Raw genomic sequence first — 25019 nt, forward strand, 5'->3', positions numbered from 1 at the left:
TTAGTAAAATCCGTCTTGACTCAAGTGGACTGTAACAGAAAGAAAGTCCGCGTAGGATAGTTTCATTTTTAAGAAAGCTCTGAATAAATTCCCAAGTCACAAGAGAGGTCCCTATAATTATGGCAAATAGTAGGATAGGTCCATATAATTTACCCAAATAAACTATTTCCTCTTTTCCTTTCCCTTTTCTTTCTAGCCTGGTTTCTATGTTACTCGATTGATTAGAAACTAAGGCTATGTTTGCTAGAGTGGAAAAGAAAGAAGTAATAACATTTATCGTGTTTGGTTAAAAAAAAAAAAAAATTAAAATAAAATAAAAAATGAGAGGATATTGTCATCCATTTTTCATGCTTGGTGAATTAACAAATGAATATAAAGGAAATGATAGTAATCATATTCGAGAAAGAAAGGAAATGAAATTATTTTTCTAAATTTACTATAATATTATTTTTCATAAATTTTGTCTTTTATATAAATAAGAACAAATTTAGTATTAATAAAGTTTTATTAAAAATATTAATATTTCCTTCATTTTCCATCCATTTCTACCCATTTTTAAAAGGATTAAAAAACTAACACTTCATACTTGATCTTTTATCATCTCATTCGGATACCCTCCGTTCCTCTGAGAATATATACCAAACATGATATTCCACCTCCTTCCATTTCCTTCCATTGCCCTCTAACCAAACTGGGCCCAAGGATGATGAGCCGACGACTAGTGTGAGTAGTAGTGTAACCTATTACAGAATCTGTAACTATGGTGCTCTCTGTCATGCCAAGCCTGCCTTCCCATACTCTCCCTTTGAACAATGACAACAATTTCCACCACCATACCCATCTGCTTAATTTCTTAAAGCAATGTACCACCATGTCTCAGCTCAAACAAATCCACGCGCAAACCCTTCGTACTACATCGAACCACAATCCAAACACCCTCCTTCTCTACAGTCGCATTCTCAACTTCTTATCCTTATATGACCTCGACTACGCTTTTCGACTTTTTAACCATGCTGGCAATCCCAATTCCTTCATGTGGAACACTCTCATCAGAGCTTGTGCTCGTAGCAGTGACCGCAAAGAACAAGCCATCCAACTTTACCATGAAATGTTGAACGAAGGAAGTGTTTCGCAAGACAACCACACGTTTCCTTTTGTTCTCAAAGCGTGTGCGTACTTGTTTGCTAAATCGGAAGGGGAACAGATTCATGGCCATGTTTTGAAACTTGGGTTTGATTCGGATGTGTATATAAACAATAGTCTCGTCCATTTCTACTCTAGTTGTGGGTGTTTGGAGTCTGCGCAGAAAGTGTTTGAGAATATGCCTGAAAGAAGTGTGGTTTCGTGGAATGTTATGATTGATGCTTTTGTTCAATTGGGTGAGTTTGATAAGGCGCTGAAACTGTTTGGTGAGATGCAGAAGTTGTTTGAGCCAGATGGGTATGCAATACAGAGTGTTTTAAGTGCTTGTGGTGATTTGGGGGCTTTGTCTTTGGGGATGTGGGCTCACGCTTATGTTTTGAGAAATTGTGATTCTGATGTAGCTAGTGATGTTTTGCTGAATAATTCATTGTTGGATATGTATTGCAAATGTGGGTCATTGGAGATAGCGCGGCAGGTCTTTGAGAGGATGGATAAACGGGATGTAACTTCATGGAATTGGATGATTCTGGGATTTGCGGTGCATGGACATGCTGGGGCAGCATTGGAGTATTTTACCCGAATGGTTGATGAAGAAGGATTGATGCCTAATTCTATCACATTCGTCGGTGTTTTGAGTGCGTGCAATCATAGAGGCATGGTTGGTGAGGGTCGCAAGTATTTTGATATGATGATTACTGAGTACAAGGTTATACCGGTGTTGGAGCACTATGGTTGCCTTGTTAATCTCCTTGCTCGTGCTGGCTTTATTGACGAAGCATTAAATATTGTATCAAACATGCCCATGAAACCTGATGCTGTGATCTGGAGGAGCCTTCTTGATGCTTGTTGCAAGAGAAACGCAGGTGTCGAGCTAAGTGAAGAAGTTGCCAGGCAGGCGTTTGAGTCAGGAGGTGACATTTGCAGTGGTGTTTATGTACTTCTGTCCAGAGTCTATGCGTCAGCAAGTTGGTGGAATGAGGTTGGATTGGTGAGGAAGTTGATGACTGATAAGGGTGTGAAGAAAGAGCCTGGGTGTAGTTCAATAGAGATTAATGGTGTCAACCATGAATTTTTTGCTGGGGACTCATCTCATCCTCAAACGAAAGATATATATAAGCTTCTGGATGTTATTGAAGAGAGACTAGGAGCAATAGGATATGAACCTGACTTCTCACAAGCACCTATGGTTGATGAACCTGATGATGAAAAGCAACATTCGCTTAAACTGCACAGCGAGAGACTTGCCATTGCGTTTGGGCTCTTAAACATGAAACCAGGGGTACCAATTCGGATATTCAAAAACCTTCGTGTCTGTAATGACTGTCACAATGTAACGAAATTGATCTCCAGAATATTCAATGTGGAGATTATTGTTAGAGACCGTGCTCGATTTCATCACTTCAGAGATGGCTCTTGCTCCTGCATGGATTATTGGTAACTGTTTTCTTTTGTAAGTTGTATAAAACAATTATTAATTCTTACTTGTTAGATGCATACAAGGTTAACCTAATCAATGACATCTAAATCTGTACTTTAAATGTATACAGAATTCGTTGACATCTAAAGCTGTAAGCTCTTATAAAATCATGTGAGATATTTATACACCTTTTTAAGTAATAGTAATAACTATGGTTCTTAATTTTGAACTAATTATGGTAAAAGGTTGGAATGATAAGCATAAGAATCCAAGTAGGTGTTTGAGAGAAATGACACCTAAGGTTGAAATCTATCATGTATAAACAAGACCAACACTTGGTTCTGATCTAGAAAGCATGGACACTTTTCTTAGGGTGCCGTGACGGTATCGGACACTCGGATACGTGTCCGACACAGCCCGTACACATCACACACTGCTAGAATTGTCATAAATTTTAAATATTATATATTTTGGTTGGACGTCGCCGGGACACAGTAAGGATACGAGTTGGACACTTTCAGGATATGTCAGAATGATTTTGTAATTATTATTATTATTGTTATTATTATTTAGGAATGGAATTCAATAAAATTTGAAACATATTATAGGTTAATTAGAAAAATAATATAAAATTTAAGGAGAAAAAAAAACGAAGCTCCAAATTAGTGATTTCTTTCATGATTATATGGATAAAATGAATATGTATATATATAAAATAATATGTTATATTATTATATTTTGACGTATTCATGACTTATCCATGTCGATTCTGTAAAAAATTGTGATATCACTGTGTCCATATTGAGTCTACACGTATCTTGTGTGTGCTTCCTAGGTCCTAATTCTCCTGAAGTCCCAAACAGAGACAATTGTATCACTGTTACTGCTAATTTAGACACCAGCAGCTAATCCTTGGGAATCATACAGCATATTCTTTTCTGCAACCAGTGCTGATCCACAAGAATTTCACAAAAGCTATAATTAAAGTGGGAGTTTTATGTGTCACACTTCTGTTGGATTTATAGATATGAGGATCGTGCTAAATATCCAAGAACTTCAGTTGAGCCACTGACTAGCTAGTGCATGTTTCTATCCTTTGATTGAAGATGATGTGAAGTCCCTTGGATTTTTGTATCTTCCATAGCATTTCTACACGTATGGATTTGTTTTCTTGTACCTTACTGATAAACTTGTGTCCTTGTTTTTATACGCGAGAAATGAAAAACATTATTCAGATTGTGATCTGAATCTAAGTCCCTTACTAAATATGAATCAATCAAATGACCATCCTATGCTTGATTTTGACTAGGTTAGCCATGTTCACCAACTTTCTATGCACCTCTTCGAAAAACTAACTATGTGACACAATAGAACAGTCTAAATCCTATATACATATATATAAACTCTATTTCACAAGAATTGGATATTTGGGTTATAACACTACCTATTTGGAGGTTGTGATTCTGAAGATGGAAGGTCTAAATCCACATGTTGAAGGGTAGTGGATCCTCTCCAATGCACCATGTGCTTGTTAGTGCACTGGTGAAGAACATTATGAAACTGCACTCCTTCAACGAGCCCACTGGCTACCGGGTGCTCTAACCATTTCCACTAAAATGCACAGTGATCCTAACCGTTCCCACTAGAAAGTACAGATGATCCAGATTCATGTTGCAGAAAACAACAAATTTTTATATTCCAACAAAAAAAAAATTCTAATTCCATCTTTATCAGCCTAGGGTTTTCTTTGAATTATCTTCCCCTAGCCCGCTAGTCATGGGATAATTTGTATGCACATCTTTCTTTATTCATGGGACACACTATAGATAGATCCAGCTGGAATATGCCAATGTTCATAAATGACCTTTGTTCGCACCTCCCTTTCACAATACCTGTTTGACTTGGCTTCCCATGCTCCTGTGCTGTTACTTTCACACAAAGCAAATTGTACAGAAAATTGAATAAGAGTTTGTTCTTAGTTTGCAAGCAATGAATGGATAATGTTAAAAAATCTGCTAAGTGAATCTCACACACAAAAACTGTATTAACCCAGCAGGTATGACCTCTCCTCCCTCAACTCCCCGAGAGGGTAAGTGCTTGGTAGGCCAACAGCCCAGGTATGACCTCTCCTCCCTCAACTCCCCGAGAGGGTGTGCTTGTGTTCAAGTCTCCCTCCTTTACTTTGACAGGATAATAAATTTAAAAATAATACTATATATATATATATAGATATTGAGGAGTTGGATCTCCATGGCGGGCATCTGCGAGTGCGCGCCTGAGTATTTACCTAATATATATATATGAGCTCAAAAATTATTTACAACAAACTGAGTTTTACTAACCCCTGAAGAGAAAACTACACCAGCAGGAGATGCCAAAAAAAGAACCATAAACCTCTCAAATAACAAAAAGTACTGTGGAAGTTCCCAAAAAGAGAGCATTATAGATAAGGCAACGGTGATTTTTGCTACAATGTCACCAGACATCTATTTATGCTGTATTAAGTTTAACTAAGATAGAGAAGCAATCCGCTCTTAACTTATTCTTTGTTCCAGCAAGCATACGGACAGACCTGAAGCAGAATGTACAAATTCCCAAGTTGTATCTGTATTTGTATCATACCGAAAATATTGTGGCAGGTTTTATAATGGAGCTCCTATTTTCGCAAACTCTCTTGCCACTGTTATACAAAAGAGAAGGAAGACGTGTAAGTAAAAAGATTTCAAGAATGCAACCAATAAATCCAATGAAAAAAAAAATTGAAAAATGAAAAAAGAAAAAATGTAGTCACGAAAAATGGTGCTAGCAAGCAGAGAGAAAAATGAAGTATCATCAGTCAAGATTTTTCTGAGTCATCATTCTTTAGAATACAAACTATTACAACTGTTTCAAAATTGAATGCCTTTTCCGTGTTATTTTTCCAAAAATATATTAACATCCCTCGACCAGACTCTGGTTCATGTGGTACCCCCTCCTCCTTCAAAATGGAAGGTTGAGGGTTCAAGTCCCCCTAAGGGTAAGGGTCTGTCGTGTAGAGCTTAACTATCCCCCACCAAAAAAAAAATCTTGTCAAAAAGCTACTCAACTGATGGAAGAAATATATGTATGAGCCATACAATGATAAACAAGAAATAGAGTAACTAAAGAAAGCCATAGTTTTTCAGGAAAAAAAGAAAAAGAAACTAATAGTAAGTAACTAGCAAAGTCAACCAAATCTAAATGAGCACATACAGACTCACCATCCTGAAAAGGCACCGTCTAAGTAACAAGAGAACACTTCAATTCAAAATTGGATGCTAAAATACCCATAAAAGTGCTAATTCAATTCTCCCAAGACACAGACCTTCAAAAAGAGGAACCACTTTTTTGCCTAAACTTATATGTACAATTGCCAACAATACTACTCTCGTTAGCTCCATAGTCTCCATGATGAAGAACACTTTTTGAATTCAGAAAATTCCATTCTATTACTAGTATATAAATGTGAAAACATAGTTCTATGATAATGTATTGCTCGATTCTTCACCATTTTCACCAAAACCGATATAGGAGTGTTGACTTGTGAACTCCATTATACTCGTCCCTCAATAATTGAACCTCCAAATTAAACTTTCTGAGATAGCATAGATTACAAGAAAAACCAACTAATTATCCATTAATCAATTGGATTGCTCGATTTTTCTCCATTTTCACCAAAACCGATAAAGGAGTGTTAACTTGTGAACTCCATTATAATTGTTCCCTCAATAACTGAACCTCCAATTTAAACTTTATGAGATACTATAGATTGCAAGGAAGATCAACTCAAATTAAACTTTCTGCGATTAGTGGATTACAAGGAAGATCAACAAAATTATCAATTGATCAAAGGCAACGTTAGATTACAAACACTTCACTAATCAGATATAACCCCTAGCCAGTAAGATTCACAACATAAAAACCCCAAAATCAATTTTTGATCAAAAATCTCAAGTCCCGAAATTTTGAGGATAAATTGACATGGTAATAAAACAAATATTGTCATAGTAGGTGATTGTTTTGCACACTATACAGAGTTTTAGACTTCATAGAACCCCATAGTGTCTTCAAAGTTAAGTGTATGCTATCCAAACGAATCAAAGCTCTCAAGTTCTATCAAGATCAAGGCATTTGACAAACTGATACAAATAGCATTAAAAACAACACACAATTGAGTAAAACAGCATAAACATCAGTACTAGCTCAAAAAAACAAACTGACCTTTCGATGAGGATTCAACTACAACAACGTGCAAAGTCACATTGTTCGGCGGTAGCTGCAAACGGAGGGGGTAAAGCTTCCCATTCAACGGACTCCGTGAGCACACAATAATGTCATCCAGGCCCGTCTCTTCCTCCAACCTATGAGTCAATTCATCAACCCCCTTCCCCTTAAAACCAATGCATAAACCCTCCACACCCTCATCAACCTCCCCAAATTCATCTGCAACATAGTAATATATAGTCCGACCATCCGTCGCCTTCGCCTGCGAACCCACCACAGAATTATTCATCTGCAGATACAGAACAAATTAACATGGGCATAAAATCAAACACCTAAATATCAAAAGACCCAAGATTGATTAAACATTCAACATTGTAATTAATGTCAATTTATAATTGAAATTCAAACCTCTTGTCTTGAAATCGCCGGTGAACCCACCACAGAATCACCCATCTGCAGATACAGAACAAATTAACAAAGCACAAAATAAAAAAACCAAAAATCAAACACCCAAGATTGATTGAACATCGAAATGTCAATCTCGAGATGAAATTCAAACCTCTTGTCTTGAAAAGCTGTTGTACTCAGTGGAATGATTGGAAGGAGAGCTCGATTCGGAGGCAAATGAATCTGAATGGAGCACCGGAGGGGGTCTAGGAGCAGGGGAGTGAACCACAATCTCGACGACATGAACATCCCAGAGAATCCAATCCTGGGTGGCGGTCCGTTGAGGTATGTCATGCGTGACGGAGTTGCGCCACGGCGGCAGACCACCGTTGGCGCGGAGGAACTGGCCGTAACGGGTCTTGAGCTTGACCTGTGTCCCTTCTCTAATGGGTTCCCACTCGACCGACGAATCGAGGCGTGGGGGCAGAGTCTGGAGGACTTTCCGGCCGGTCATGCCGAGAAGGAAGGGGTGGTTGGAGGCGGTGAGATACTTGCCGAAGCAGCTCTTTAGCCGGATGATGTTGTTGCTGTTGATATTGTCGTCGTCGGAGCTGGGTCGGTCGACGAACTCGACCGTCCATCGCACGTTCTTGGAGGAGCCGTTTCGGTCTTGGGTGACCGACTCTTCGTCGTCGTCGGCGTGGAGGTACTTGTCGTGGTGGCCCCGGAGACGGACCGCCTTGGCGTTGTGAAACAGATCCATTCCGATGGTCTGAGAAACAAAATTGAGATCTGAGAGATCAGAAATGAATGCAAAAATGGTTGTTGATTGATTACAGATCACTAGTGTTTGGTAGAGGTTTGACAAAATGAGTAAAAATGATCACAACAGTATAACTTTGTTTTCAGACAACCAGGCCTTGTTTTCGTCTCTTGTATTTGTATAATTTGTATTCTAAGTGCGAGTGAATATATATCTATAGATATATATATATATATATATAGGTATGTATGTATAGGTTAGACTTTAGAGAGAAAGCAAAGACAGTCACCGCCAGCCAAACGAGGCTTTCACTCTAATTAAGATTACGTGGCCATCACGTGGGCGTGAGTTACCTTATTTGGATGAAACCGAGTGAACGGATTTGGATGTGAATTGTAGTAATTTTTTAAAAAAAAAAAATTTACTAATTTAATCTTAGTTATACATAGTAAATAATTAAATTATTATGATTTAGGATAAATTTAATAATTTATTCAGTATTAATATAATAAAAAATAAATAAATAATTTCTCAAACAATAACTATTAAACAGTATTTATTAAACAGTATTTAAAGTTAAATGGCTGAGACTATGAGCCGGGAGCATATAAAAAATTCCCAAAGTGTGATTTGAATTAGAGTTATGACAATTGGAGGCATCTGAGCCGTTGATGTTTGGTAAAAAGGTGGCACAAACAGATTCAGTATGGGGTCCATTGCTGACATGGCATCGTTACAGGCAGTTAGGGGATAGGGATAGGGATAGAAATGATGGACATTTCTGTAATTCTGTGTAGGTGGCGTGTTCATGTTGGAATTTTTTTTATTGGGACCGTGGTCGTGTTGAATGTTCACGCGTGTATTAAGAATTTTAGACCAGGTGTATTCTATATCTAAGCCTACAAAACTTACCTTAGTACATTGACCTGTAGAATTAATTTTCAAATCTCTGACGCATTTTTTCTACTTCTGACGAGTCCTAACTTACCCAACTTTGCTGATGATCGGTGTTATTTTTTTTTTTATAAAATTTTATTATTTAAGATCCTAAAAATATTTATTTTCTTTCCACTTTTTAATCTTTTAAAGTGATTTTTATTAGAGAAGTTTAAATTATTAGGTTTATTTTGGACAAATGTTCAACTTTCTTGCGTTGTGTTTGGTAGAAAAGAAGAGAGAGGTGAATAGAAAAAATAAAAAGGAATGAATAAATTTCATTTGTTCGGTAAGAATGATACGAAGAAAATAAATAATAATAGAAATGATAATCCATTCTTCATTATTTACAAATTTTTACCTGCCAAAAATTAACAGAAGAAATGAGAGAAGATGAGGAATGTCGTAGAAATTTTAAATTATATATTATCATAAATTATACAAGAAGTAAATTACAATAATATTTCTATAAATTACAATATTATAAATTAATATTATTGAATATAATGATATATACAATTAAAATTTTCCTTCTTTAGTAAAGAATATAGAAAATTACAAGCTTATTCTCTTCTCTTCTATCGAACCGAACAAAAAAAAATATATATATAGATGCTCTTCGCTAAGAATGTCTCATTCATTCAATTTTTTTATTTCTTACCTAAGAGAGCATTGAGGTTTATTTATCATAGTGAATATATTAATATTAGGGAGGTGATATTGGCACTCCAAAAAAATCCTAAGGCACTCCACTTCTATTTTTATAAATGAAATCACAGATATAACCTTGAAGTTTCCAATTTAACCTAAAAGAGGAGGACAAAGTGGTTTACAAATATGAACCATATAAGATATGCTTGCTTAGAGATTAAATTTTGAATTTTTTTTCTGGTTTCAAGCTGTTAGAGATTAATATTTGGGTCTTTTTGAGTTTCAAGCTTCTATCTTCTCAAAAAAGAATAAATAAATAAATAAACAAACAAAATCAAATTGACAGAAAGCAAATATGCACCATAAAGAGGAACTAGGGATGGTGAAGAAATTCTCGAGGGATTATTAAGAAGTAATTTCGTCATTTTATATTTTTGAAAAAAGGGTTGAAGCGTTGTAGACTAATTTTGAAGCGCAAATATCACAACCCTAATAATATTATCATATTTTTCTTTGCATATATTTGTGGATTCAAACTTATTCTTCATAACTTCCACTTGGTTGCCCTAGAATACATGAAAGTGAGACCATCTTTGGTCTCACCTTCACCTAAGCTAGGGTTGCAATGCCTTTGGCTAACGCAGTCGAAGAGCTCTCTATTGTTTTTTGGTTGGCCACTTCAAGGTAAAGCATTGTTAAGCTTTTGAACACATTATGGACATATTTTGAGTTCATTTAAGGACATGATTGGGTGATTTTCCAATTACATTTTAGGTAAAGTGCAAATAAATAAATAAATAAATAAATAAATCACAAGTTATACCAAATCAACAAATAACCACCCCTATATTACATTTTGTCTCTTACATTTTTTTAAATGACTAAAATACCCTTATAAATGTTAAAAGGCAGTACTATCCTTTTTATAACCTAATTTCTCAAAAATCCCATCGTCACTCTCTCCTCTCACTCTCTCTTTTGCTCTGCTGAACATGTGCGCCCGTATATATATTGTCTCTCTCTCTCCCTATGTCTAATGTTTCTCTCTCTCTCTCTCTCTCTCTCTCTCTCGCTATATATATATATATATATATATATCGAATAAACGAGTTATAAACTTGGGCCGGGTTCAATTACATTATGCTAGCTAATAGTATAATAAATGGTGTACGTGGAAGAAAATGTTCTAATAAATGGTCAAAAGCCCAAGTCAAAAAAATCCAACTCATCTCATTAACTAGATCCAATTCCTAGCCACCAGGGATGTGATATATATATATATACACACACACAAACTAGTGCTTCCTGGGCAGTAAAGTGGATCATGCACTATTTATAAACTATATAAATTTTCTTTGATTCTCTATTAATAAATTAATGCACCATAAACAATCATATAAATTTATAGGCACTGAATCTATATAACAACCAGTCATGATCTCGGATTTAAGTTCATTTCTTAACAACTCTTAAAGTGGATAATATTGTTAAATTAAGTCACAAAACAAGAGGAAGTGACTTACTTTCACTTTCTTCAAGTAGTGGGCTTTCTTTTTTACTTTTAATTAATGTGGAGAACATTTAATTTTCTTCCCAAAGTTTGTTTGGACACTTGGTGGGCGTCATGTAGGACCAATATCATAATCAATTATCTTTTTACTCTTTGTAGATTGAATTAAAAGTTCATATTTCTAATCATATAGGAAATCATATTCAAACTAAAAATATATGAAAAATAAAATCCTTCACACACTCCAAAATACGTATTGATACTCTATTTAAATTCGGCCAGTGGCTTATTCTTCCAAAATATACTTTTTCTTTTATACAAATATTGCCTCTTTTTATCATTTACACACTTGAATAAGTGCAATATCAATGTTTTTATTTGAGTGTGCATTGTATTTTTATTTATTTATTTTGTTTTATTATTTGAGTGTGCATTATATTTTTATTTATTTATTTTGTTTTATTTTTTATGAAGGGTTAAGTAAACACACACCCATGATTGGGATAAAATGGAGACGCCTAATTAGGATATTTTTAAAAAATAATTCCAAGATATATAAATTCAAAACATATTATGGGTTAATTAGTAAAATAATATAAAGTCTTAGAAAATACCAACAAAATCCATGTAGTTCTAACTTCTAAACTCTAAATTAAGGAGTAGTGATTACGATAACCTTAATAAAAGAAGTAAAAGTTATTTTTTATTTATATTTTATTGTATTATTTATTCTTCTAATTTTTATTTTTTTTTTAAATTTGGTTACAATATTATCTTGTCCATATCTGTAAAAACTCTATCTGGTGTCTATTTTCGGGGTCGAGCCGTCAAGTCTCTTCAACTTATGCTAACGTCTGTGAACATATATATACTTTTATAGTTGTATATGACCCACAAATAATTCATTTCATCGGCACGCGGCTTGTCTCTGGTCTGCTGCCAAAATTGACAATCACTAAACCTATCTTCATATCAAATCGATCAAACATTCATGCCTTATCACTATTTCTGTTATCATTTAACCGGCCTAGAAACTGATCCGTGGAAGAAAACCCAAAAAAAAAATCAAAAACATCACTTTCTTCTAATAGACTAATGGTAGGAAATTTAAATGAAAAATGATTTCTAAATCGGTTTCTCAAACTTATTACATACTGGAAGGGTGTCAAGGGGGTTCCCAACCCCGTAACAAAGGGCTTCTAACAAGAGTCATGACATTCACACTGAGCTTAGAAAATTATTATATGATTCTAACTACATAGTTTTAATAAATCAAAATTAGATACCCCATTGATAATTAAGAATTTGAATAAAGTTTACACATTTGTTAATTTGTGTGTCGACTTATGATTGACCTGTATAATCTTTAAAATTATTATAAAAAAATCATTTTGTTACGATAAATAAGCCAAAATAACATTGCTCAATTTAAATAAAACAAGAAAGCATACCTTATTCTTCATGGACGACTTTGCAGGGGAATAGGAGGAGTGTATTGACATCGGAGAGCCAAACTCCGACCCGAACAGCTCATCGGAAAGCGAAGAAACGGTGGAAAGCATGGACAAATATTCCTTTAGCGAGTCGTTTTCCGGCACATCCACAGCTTCCACGTCCCACAGAACCCAATTTTGGGTTGAAGTGGCATAATAAGGACTGTCATGGGTGACGGAGTTCCTCCACGGCGGCGTCCCTCCGTTTGCACGTAAAAAGGTCCCTCCGAAAGCCCTGAGTTTCGTCTGAAACCCGTCCCGGATGGGCTGCCACTCAATCGTGAGGTCCTTCATGCTAGGCGGTAGGGTTTGGAGCACCTTGTGTCCGGTCATGCCGAGAAGAAAAGGGACGTTGGAGGCGGTGAGGTAGCGGCCGTGGCAGCTTTTGAGTCGGACGACGTGGCTGTTGCCTTCCACGAGCTCCACCAGCCACCGCGCTCCACGTGTGGAGCCGTGGCGGCTCTGCCGGACTTTTTGTTGGTCGTCGTCGGCGACTAGGTATTTGTTGAGGTGGCCCCGGAGTTTGACAGCCTTAGCTTTATTGAATACCTCCATATCGCAACACACACAGTCACACAGTTTGGAGGAAGAGAGAGTTTAATTAAATCAGAGATTATTAGAGAAGATATCTTAATTAAAATAAGAGGTGTGAAGAAGAAGAAGAAGATGAAGAAGAAAAGAGGGTATTTGTCTGGTGGTTTTTGTTTTTCTTACCAGAGAGAAGGAGATAGATTATTTAAATAAAGACCAAAATGTCATTGAATTTTGTTTATTGGTTAAAATTGTGAAAGTGTTTGGTTTCTCAGAAAGTAAGTTGTTGCAATGGAGGACCAAGATAAAATGGCGTTGACGATGAAGCTTCGTGGTGGATTACTTTAAACAGCACTTAGAATGCGACACTCACGCGTTCAAAGAGCGTGAAAGAATGACTAGTTAAACCTAATGGACTCTCATGGTAGACAACCAAAAAAAAAAATCCCACACCATTCATCACGAGAAACCGTTTTGTGTCCATTTCACCTTGTCACGCAATAGTATTAAAATTATTGGATTCAAAATATCTCATATTATAGGGTTAAATGCAAAAAACCCCTCTGAACTATTAAGGAATTAGCAACTAACCCCCCTAAACTACTAAAGTTGCCACTAACCCCCTAAACTATGATTTTTGTTGCAGTTTGCCCCATCCGGCGAGGCTCCGGTCAGACCTCACCGTTAAAGTGCCACACTATAATTTTAATGACCATGATGCCCTTATGAGCATGAAAAGACGCTAATGCCCCTTATATGACCTTTGCACCCAAAACCACTTAAAACACCCAAACACGCCCTTATGCTAAAATACACACTGTTCATCGTCAATACAAACAGATGTGTGGTTATAAACACTGTTCATCTTTTCACAGTGTGCTTATGCTTTCTGATTTAAAAAATAAAAAAATAAAAAATTGTGTTCAGCACAGAAGAAAAATTACACAATCGTGAAAGCGAAAAAAGGGAAATATGGGCCTCAAATCCCCAAACCTTCAGTTCGAATCTCTCAGGAAATGCATCAACGATGAGTCAGCTGTTCATCGGCAGTGTCGGCGCAGAGTGTCCTGTAGTAGAACACTCTATATATAGCCAACCTCATACCTCTCAATCGTCAATGCACAACCAAAATACTTAGAACCCTAACCCAATTTCAGAAAAAATTTAAATAATTTCCCAAATCATCCTCATACATATCAATCGCTCTCAATGTGTGAACTGATTCCTGCAATGCTTGCATCAATGATACCTAATTTACACCTCAATCACAAAACAAATTTTAATTATTCATGCAAGAAAAGATACAAAAGACATATGCCTATATATATATATATATATATCCACTGACAGAGCCAAGACCAGAGAGCCGCGAGTACCACGTCCGATGGCGATAGATCAGGCGAGTACACATCGACGTTGGTAAGATTCTATCCATATCCATATCCATATCCATCATAATCACCATGGCCATTGTGAACCCATTCGCGTCACAATCCAAACCAACTCCTCCACCATTCTTGCCATCCCCGCCGATGATACCGTCACCACCGTCCCCACAACTACACCTTCCCACATGGAAAACACTATCGCCTCGGCCGGATCATTCAAGAACAGCTCATTGGCTGAGTAGGAGGTCATCGATCCGGCTCACTAGAGTAAAACCAGTCGAGAGAGGAGACCGAAGGTCGTCGGCGGGGGTAGCGAAGCACTACGACGGCTTCCCCCTCCAGAAACTGACCCACCGCTCCTTCCCGAAACCGACGCAGCACTGGTCCGGCCTCCGTTCCTCTCCTCTTCTTCACAACGGCAGCTTTGCTCAAATCAGCCTCTGTTCCTTCCCGGTGCTTGACAACGGCAGAAAGTTGATTTGAGGCAGTAAGGGATAGGCTCAATTGTGTTGACGTAATTCCAGCTACGCGGATGACGGTGGTCGTCGTTGGTTGTGGTTTCCCCCAAGGAAAATGATGTTGTACAGATTCTACCCAAAAAAAAAATTGCTGCAGAGAGTTTGGTTGTTGGTTGCACAGTTAATCGTGAATAAGGAAGGAAGAGTAAAGGTTCATTTGTTTTGTTTGATGCCAACAAAATTATGCCACGTGTTGTTTATAATGTGGAAACTTATCTCTTGCTGTGTTGTCGCATTCAGATGGGTTGCTCTAATTTCACTTAGCCACATCAGCAATTTAATAGGCTAAAGATCAAAACTATGCCGTTTTACATTAAGGGTAAAATTGTCTTTTGTCTTTTCCGGTGAGTTGATGGGGTAAATTGTAACAAAACAATAGTTTAGGGGTTTTTTTTTAGTTCAGGGGGGTTTCTTGCAAAACCCCAATAGTTCAGGGGGGTTTTTTGCATTTAACCCCATATTATATGATTTTGTAAAAATTGTGGGACTCTTTAATGGGCTTCAATTTCAGCCATTCATTGTCATAGTTAAAATCCTAGTGTGAACACTTTGAACTCATATAAGAATCGGTGGGATTCTAATTAATATGGTGAACCTTCTTTCAATGCATATGGTTGATGCGAGTAGATTAAATCACCATGGTTTAGGTGTAAGGACGTTAGGTGTACAAGGCTCTTATAATTGCACGGTCTAGGGAGGGTTTTTAAACTCATTTAAAAATTGATCAAACCCTAATCCGATAAACTCTCTTTCAATTCATATGATGCATGTCATGAGAATAAATTAAGTGAAACTAATGAAACAATTTGGGATGAGAATTATCAAAATTTGTAATGATCATAAGTATCATTTTCCAACCTTCTGTCACATGGAGTCACGATTGTGGGGAATTTTTTACATAAACGCACTAAATTTTCTAAAATAGGATTGTAATGTAATTATCGATATTTAATATATTGGGTTGTACTTTTTAATTTTGTAGTCTAATTAAGATTATTATTTTAGATTGTGTTTTTTCAATTTTATTTAGTGAGATTTAAGACTTGCTATTGGTATCTAAGTTTTTATGATGAGAAGAGTGACTTAAGAATGTCCCATTCTCCTGTTATCATCAAAACCCTTATTCACGCAATTGCATACAATACAATTGCCATATTACTTTCTTTAATTACTACAATATTTTTTTATTTCTACATGTTAGTTATGAAATTTAAACCTAACAGTAAAGCGTGTAATTTAGACAGATTAAAAGATAAATACAACAACTCTAGGGGTGGCTATAGATCGGATCGGATTAGGCATTAAACCTAATTCAATCCGATCCCTATGGATTGGTGAAAATTGAATCCAATTCAATTTGATTTGATTCGTTACTTTACGGATTGAGATCTGATTGGTTCTATGAATTAGATTTTTTCCAAATAGTCCAATATTATTATATTAAACCATTGCCCACTAGATGAATTTTCAACCGTCAGTAAAACTTAAAAGTTAAGAGGTATTGAGTGTTAAAAGTTAGTAAAACTTAAAATAATAACAGAATAAAGAAAATAAAAATAGTGCATATATATATATATATATATATATATATATATATATATATATATATATTAGTTCTGTAAATTTGAATGGATTGATTAACCAATTTAATCAGTTTTGTAAGACCCCAATTTGTTAATCGATTTATGGGCTGTAAATTCTTTGTTTGTGAATCTGTAACCAAGTTAAAGTTAATTGGATGGATTACACGAAGTGACGGATCAAATGAACACCCCCACCCAACTCATTTAATTCTAAGGTGGTATTTATAGTTTTAAGTTTTTAACTCGAACTAAACTCAAATTAGAACGTATCTCAATCAATAATAGTGTCAAAGAAGCGAATATATTATATACAGTAAATTACACTGACGTCTTTTTGAGATTTGGACAAACTACACTGTTGGTAGACTGTTCAACTTCTATCACTTTGACCTCTCATAAATCGGTACACCGGAGGCCGGAAAATAACTTTGAGTATGAAAAGTAATAAACATTGAATAGTCTACTGATATATAATTTGCCCAAATTTCAAGGAATGCAAGTGTAATATACCCTATTATATATACTTATATCACATATCAAGTGTCTACATGATGATTTTGGGGTTAATAAATGGCACAAATGACTTGGGTCTTTTGAGTGTGCAGTCACCTATTGTGAAAGTGGTATCAATACCAACTCAAACACAAGAATTTGGCCAAGTCGTTTTGTGAGAGAACTACGGTTTATTAGGAGGAATATGTTGTGGACACATCGTTGTTAATTAATAAATGGGTGCAGGAACATCACAAATGATTAGTTCATTTATCAGAATGAATGTTTTTTAAGTACCGACCTGTTTAGGCTCATATTAGAGGCCCATGTTAGCAATGCACATCACGAAATAATTTTGTCATAATGTCTATGTCGAATTACGTAGCGATATCATTTGCTTGTTATTTCCCTCGCTATTCAAGGGCCTACCACACAAAGTTACTTTTTCATCCAACACTTGCAAACAATGTCATTCAAGATAAACATGATGAAAAAATTGGTGATGTTAATCATTTTTGCTAATTAGTGGCATGACCGAAAAGATTTTGTTCTTTATAAGGCTTGGTGAGGTGCATGTGGCACATTTTGATTGTTGCCACAATTTAATTCAAATAAAATTATACTCTCTACATCTTAAAAAACAAAAAAGTGTCCACCTTTCTTCTTCTTCTTCTTTTTTTTTTTTTTTTTTTTTTGAGCTGTCTTAAAATAATTATCCACTTTCTTTTTTCAAATAATATATTTTATATTTCTCCATATATGTGAATTTTAAATTTAAATATTCAAAACTTAAAAGGGCAACTTAGTAACTTTTGAGAAGAACAATGCATGTTTCACATGTCTCGAAAAAAATTAATATTCCCCATAAGCAACATTTAAATTGGGACAAATGAAGTGTTAGTTAGTTAAATATCACACTTTTTAAATAAAAATGATATAGATTTTCAATCTACTCTAATTTAACTTTGATATTAAAAGTTTGTGTAGTTCGACGATCGGAATAATCCTACTACTATTTTGTAGGAGTGAGGGATGGCTTAATTATGATGGCAACCATTATACTAATGTCGTAATGACTTCATTCCTTCCCAAATACATGCAATCAAATACTTTTCATTTTCGAACATCGAATGATGAAGACCGAGAAATCATATGTAGTATGATGAAATGCGCATCATCTTATTATTTTTTTTCTCTCTTAATTCTCTCTCTGATGGTGTGCAATTAATGTTTATATTCACTTAAACATCTTTAGACGCCACCCGTGTTTGTCGTGCGAGAAAAAGACCCATTTGTATAAAATGATTTTTTGTAGACTCAAATCTCCATTTACTTTTATTTTCATCACATTGAAAATCTTAAAAACTAATTTATCTTAAGAGATGGTTGTGCTAATTATTAGCTTCATCAAGTGAGTTTCAACCAACTATTTGACCCTGTAATTGAATATTGGTGTGAGACTTTGTTGAAATATTATGTTAATGTCAATTTTTTTACACACAATTTTCAATTAGTGGTGATGACAAATTGACAAGAAAGAAACTAGAGAGTGGAGAAGAGTTGGTGAGTGAATTGATGATGTGCGTGCGTAGGTGAGTGCAAATGTCTTCGATTGCGCGTGGGTTTATGTTTTTTTGTATGGTCCTCTCTCTAGAAGCTGGAATTGTACGTGGAACTATTAATATATAGTTCTTCACACGCCAGCGTTCCCCTTGCATACGCGTAATTTATTATTATTATTATTATTACTACTTTTTCTTTTTTAGTGAAAAAAAAAAAAAAAAAAAAAGAGAGGAAAAAAACTTGCATACCAAAGAGGTCTGGTCTATAATTGGAGGGTCAAAATCCTCTCTGGTCTCGATTTTTTGCGATTTAGGTTTCATTTGTTTGGAGGTTAAATATTTTTTTAAAAATATTTTTTTATTTTTTGGTGTTTGACTGTTGTAAAATATTTATGAAGAAAAAAAATATTAAAATTTAATAAAAATAATTTATTCATAAATTTTCTGACAGGTTATTTTACATGCCCTGCCCGATAGATTCAACCTCAATCTTAACGTAAACCATTGCCAAACACGGACAAAGTAAAAATAAAAAATATATTTTACCTGAAAAAATTATATATTTTTCAAAAGAAATATTTTACATCGAAACAAAAGGGAACCTTAATACGGTAGGTAAATTTCATCAATGCAGTAAATTTCGTTATTAAAATGATGAAATTTCACTTTTTAAAATTTTGTTATTATTTACTTAGAGATTAAAGTGTGTTTAGAGAAAATTTTGATCTAAATTTAAAGTGATGATGGTCACTTTTAACGATATTAATTGATGCCCATAATGTGATGGTATCAATCACCACCGTTGATTAGTGTACTCGGCCTCTTCGATAGGAAAATTTTTACAAAAGTGTAAAGGTATTGTATCCAAAATTATTAACAGTTAAATGTGATAGTAGAACTCATCTGATCGATAATTCGAAAGATTTGAAAGTACAGTATCACGATTGTTAAATGTGATGATGAAATCCATGTTAAATGATTTAGTGATTGAAAATTTCAGGAGTGGTACCCTCGAACGTGAAACGTGAAATATAATGGTAATATTCATAATAGATGATTCAGTAATTAATAGTTGTACCCTCGGGTTGAGGAAAGGGTGCAGAAGTGAATTTTAATTCCTTAGCCATGGCCATCCCCAAAGGACGCTTCGTTCATTCATAAATATTGGCAATTACTCTTTTACTATAAGGTGAAAGAAGACAAATTTGTCATCCATCACACTATTAAAATCTACAGTTTGTTATTTTCTAAAACGAGTGGAAGAAAAATCCATGCCATCTAATATTCTAATTACTAGAATGAACACGCCAAACAAATCTAATATTCTAATTACCAGAATGAACACGCCAAACAAATAGACTTCTATAATACCTTCGACGATGATAATTAAGTTTTGTATTCTTGCAAAAAAGTTCCCATAATAATTTAAAATACATTTTTCAATTCACACCTCTTTTTAGTATTTCTTTAATAATTAGGCATGCAACTCGACTAGCTTTGCTATATTAAACAATCGATTGATTAGGGTTTCAATCCAAGTGAAAAGCCAATCTGACGTATAACTTCACGAGCTCAACTCGAATCTGTTGAGGGATTCTTTCCTTATATTTGATAAATATATTTATATACCTTTGATAAAATATCTTTACTTTTGATTTTTTCTGGTCATTTAATTTATTTGTAAATATATTTAAATACAGATATTTTTACAAGTAATAAGTCATGTATGGCAATGGAGTGTAAGGACGACACTCATGCTTGTTGGTAGACGGAAACACTGGAATGGTTTATGAAAGTGCAGGTCTCACATGATGGCGTGTGGCCATCACCCGTACAAACCGGTCAGGACTGAGAGCTATTTGTCCCCTGATGAGGGCCAAGGCAGGCCGAAACCGTTAGCATGAAGCCTTAATGTGAAAGTTGTGTAAGTTGAGCCTTGTTAGGGGTGCTACACAGGCCGTCCTATTGGGCACAAAACTTGAGGCCCATGACAGTAACCATAATTTACGGTCGATTCGTAATCTGTTTTTTTAAATCTAATTCACACAATTTTATAGTTGGCAATTGTGTTTGGACACATATACATGTTGGGATTATCATTAACCAAGTGCTGTCATATCAGACAAATTTCCATCCTAAATTATGTGGAAAGCAGGAACCTCTTTTAGAGCAGCCCAGAATGGACCGGACGCATCCATCAACATTAATCAATGATTCCAGTCGAACAAATTATTGTAAGGGAAAAAGCCAAATGAAGGAGTAGTTGGGGTTGAGAGTTGAAACTGTTCCAAGGAAATCACTGTCATTATATTGCATATACAATCATTTTACAACGCATATAATTATTATACAACAAGTATGTTACATTACCTCAGAAATTTATACTTCAGTGTAGTGCGTAGTACTAGCAATATAATAACCAAGTCACCGGATTCCTGTTCCAAGATCAACATTGTAGTTGACCCTTTAATGGGGTGGATCAGATCACCATTGATTTCCATTTTTTTTCTCATCATGATATTGTAGTTGACCCTTTAATGGGGTAATATACTTCGATCACATCATCATTGCATTTCCATATTTTTCTTTGCTTTTGCACTTCTGGTAATAGAGGTTAATGGGAGGTCCAATACTTCTACTTTTGTGTTTTTCTTTTTTGTCAACAATGTTGGTGAAGGCTTTTTAAAAGTACCTTATAATTTGTCATTGCGTATACGTAGTTTTTTCGTTCTTCATACATTGAATAATTTCTAAACAAAATTCTTTAGAGATAGTTCCACGAAAATTTGAACTCTCTTAGAACGAGTCGTTGTCATTAGATTATTCACTTAAAATTCAGTGTACACGTGTTTTAATGATTAGAGACCAACTGTATCCAATATAAATGATACTTGCATTTAAATTCGTTGAAACCTTGAAGGAAATGCAAAAAATTATAAAAATTAAATAAAAATCATTCTTTAAATAACAATATATATCTATAGAGTTTTCAACAGGGACAAATCCAGAAATTGGTTTCAGTGGAGGCAATTTTAAATAATAATGAGGGTACGAGTCAGAAAATATATATATATATTCAATCAATGGGGGGCAAAGGATAAAGTTATAAGGGCATTCATATAATAATGCAAGATTTTCTAGAATTAAAAAAAAAAAAAAAAAAATGGGAATTTTTAAAATTTTAATGGGAGCAAAGGATAAAGTTGTAACATTGCAACATACTGTAATGTGTTGAATGTGTGCTGTATGTTGAATATAAATGTGTTGCATGACTTTTGTAAAATTGCATGAGTGTTATATTTTGCGATATAATTATCTTGTATTGTGATATAGTTTTGTTGCACCCGCACTCAAGATGAGTGTAGAGGATCATAAAAATAAACGGGCTTTTAAGCCTCGATTGATGACAAGTTTGATGAATGAACTTGGCAGGCCATTTAAAGTTGGGCCCATAAAAGATAGAGCAAAAAGATATGATACTTAAATTTTGAGAACCCATTACGAGTTTAAAACTGTAAAATATAGTCTGTTTAAAGCTTAAGCTATTGCAGTCTACCCCAAGTCCAAAAAGACTGTGATGTTTAGCTCGTGGCTCTAAAAGAACTAAAAAATATCTTATTGACAGAGGTCCCTACAATCAATCCTACGTACGGAGTATATTTTATCTATTTATTATTTTCTCCTTCCAAAATAAATATATTTTTTAAGAAATTATGACTCTTTTCCAAAAAAAATAATAATAATAATTTGAGTCAGAAATAGTATTTTTATAATCAGAATTATTTATTAAAATATTACTTTTTGTCGGGTGATCCCACCCACAATCATGTTTCATATGTTGACCCTTATTGATTGAGAAAGTAATTATATTGAGATATATAGTTTGTGGTAGATTGATAGAAATAATGACATGCTTTCAGAACTACTATTGAGTTTGACTCATCATTAATTAATACGTAAATAAAAAATAAAATTAACATAATTGCTTATTTGTCAAACAGTGATTGATTGATTCGAAACCATATAATAATTTTTAAAGTAAACTATTGTAGTATATCTCTAAGTAATACGTGTTATGATAGATATTTCGAGAGTACGGTGGGTTAGTACCTTCGGTGGACTTTGAAGTATCAAGTTTCGACTATTTGCATCTACTAATCTAACTTTTAACCTTTTTTACTTTTTTTTAAAAAAGAGAGTAATGCATGTTATATATGTACTTATGTAACACCTACTATGGTTTAAGGAAAAAGACCCAAATAGGTTTTAGAAAAGAGTAATAACCCACTTGGGTTCCATTTTAATGTATCCCAAGGTCGTGAGTAATTCAGCTTACTAAATTTCATTAGATTCTGTAAGTGGAATTTGTGTTTTTCAAAAATTTTAAATATTTTGAAAGTTTTCTTATTCTAATGCCAGCAGAATTTGATATTCTGCCAACATCGATTAATTTAAATTATAAGAGTCCTAATCTTAATAGATAAGGGCAAAATTGATATTAAAAATATCACAAGCCAGTATCTTATAATATATATAAACACTTTTGTAATTTCATTATAAAGAAAAAAGAGGTTCTATTGTTGGAGTGCTTAAAGATATTGGTGTAGCGCCAATATTAATTGAGTTATTAAAATTTAAAATTATCATAAAAATATAAAAATAAAAGTTATAATTAGTAAAAGAAGTAAGAGTGTTGGTGTCCCGCTCAAATTTTTTTTCTTAGGGTAAATTTCACCCCCTCCCTTCCTTTCCCCAATTTAGGTTAAAGACAGCTATCTACAACTTAGACACTTTTTGGACAATAACACCCCCCAAGTTTGGTAAACTGATCAAAGACACCCCAACCATGATAAAAGTACATACTTGCCATTTGACTACTGAATTGACCATGTGAATCATTAAATTACTTGTATAACCTCATTTTAATTAACCAAAATAACCCCTTAGGAATGTATATAATCTCAACCACCTACCCACAGTGCCGTCACCACAAATACACACACACACACACACACACACACATATATTTGCGCATAGAAATCCAACTCCTAAAAATCCAAACATTGCAAGAACTCAGAGGTCATGTCCAGAGAAAAGGTTGGCACCACGAGGAGAGAAGAATGTGAAGGGCTTGCTATCGGAATTTGGTATCGAAGGTTGAAGGTGTCAATTGAAATCTTATTAGCGTAATGGCTGTTGGATCGTATTTGTGTGATCGCAATCGCTATCGCCGCTGGTTTAAAGTCATTGACGACGAAGAAGATGAACCGCACCGACGACGTCAATGCCAAGGCCAAATTCAGTCGAAGGTGTTAATTGAAATCTTGTTAGCGTAGTGGTTGTTGGATTGTATTTGTGTGATCACAATCGCTATCGCCGCCGATTTGAAGTTACTAGCGACGATCGGCAACGTCGATGCTGAGGCCAAATTTAAGGGTTTAAGAACAGTCCCTTGCTTCTAAGACATAAAAATCAAAATGACACCGTTAGCAGATCCAACATCGAGTGATGAGATGTAACAAGGGTCATTTATCCCACTTCAGACCCGGATGGCAAAGTGAATGAAAATTCAGCACTACCCAACAGCTTGAGCTTTTGAGTAAATGGGCAAGCGCATACCCGTACACAAGACTACACTGCCATCTTCGTAGGCATTGGTGCCCTGTTCTAGGTCGGCGTCGACGTCAGCCAATCGGAGCTTAAAGCGGTGGAAACCCCTTCCTCTGTTGATCCCTTCCTCTGTCGTGGAACATCGCAAAATTGGTTGTCCAATCTGGTGGCGCCATGTGCTCACTGTTTAGACCTCACGCCGCTTAGTACCGTCACTATTTCTCTCCAACACCGTCGAAGAGTGATTCGATTGCTTACATTTCATTGCCTAAATCGATGAAGCCTTCGACGACAACGTGAGGGCCCACATCGTCGAAATTCACTTCGGCATGTCCACGATTGTTGTCAAAGGCAATGGTGACATGATGGAATTGTTGTTAAATGAGCTGGTGGTGATTGATGCAGGTGAGGATGTGAGACCGGAGGAGGTCCGTGTGGGTAGATAGAAGAAGGTTTAGAGACATGTATATTGAATGAGAGTAGTTTAGTCATTTTAGGTGGGTTAATATTTTTGGATGAAAATATAATATTTTTATTGCAAGGCATATTAGACATTTTGTATCACTTAAGGCAGTGTTTGGCTCCTTATTTATAAAATGGGGTGTTATTGTCTAAAATTGTAAACTTGAGTGGGCAATTGGATCACACTCTCCCCAACTTGTAGATTAGTGTCTTTAACCCAAATCGCCCCCGCGGGCCAGGGGGTGGGGGGTGGGGTAAGGGAATTTATAAAGGTTAAACTGCACTCACACCCCATGAAGGGAATTTATAAAGGGTAAACTGCACTCAGACC

The 25019-nt window shown here is 35.2% G+C and overlaps 2 protein-coding genes across 3 annotated transcripts; one reads left to right on the forward strand and one right to left on the reverse strand.

The window, feature by feature from the left end:
* The first annotated feature begins 584 nt into the window (after positions 1-584).
* On the forward strand, positions 585-2624 carry LOC132294906 (pentatricopeptide repeat-containing protein At1g59720, chloroplastic/mitochondrial). The gene has a single exon (XM_059792925.1). The coding sequence runs from the start codon at positions 761-763 to the stop codon at positions 2579-2581; it is 1821 nt and encodes a 606-aa protein (XP_059648908.1). The 5' UTR covers positions 585-760; the 3' UTR covers positions 2582-2624.
* Positions 2625-4932: 2308 nt separating this feature from the next.
* Positions 4933-13501, reverse strand: LOC132294908 (uncharacterized). 2 transcript variants are annotated; one of them, XM_059792928.1, is made up of 5 exons: positions 12501-13501; positions 7362-7961; positions 7211-7255; positions 6800-7064; positions 4933-5240 (listed from the first exon to the last, which is right to left on the reverse strand). In XM_059792928.1, the coding sequence occupies exons 1-5, from the start codon at positions 13095-13097 to the stop codon at positions 5203-5205; spliced, it is 1545 nt and encodes a 514-aa protein (XP_059648911.1). In that variant the 5' UTR covers positions 13098-13501; the 3' UTR covers positions 4933-5202. The 2 variants fall into 2 exon arrangements, with proteins under 2 accessions (XP_059648911.1, XP_059648910.1); XM_059792927.1 differs by having other exon boundaries at positions 6800-7091; positions 12501-13497.
* Between the last annotated feature and the right edge of the window lie 11518 nt (positions 13502-25019).

This window comes from Cornus florida, unplaced genomic scaffold (assembly GCF_030987335.1).
Source record: "Cornus florida cultivar Cherokee Brave unplaced genomic scaffold, ASM3098733v1 CherokeeBrave_3.0.0_Hap2_Chr02, whole genome shotgun sequence".
NCBI classification, from domain to species: Eukaryota; Viridiplantae; Streptophyta; class Magnoliopsida; order Cornales; family Cornaceae; genus Cornus; species Cornus florida.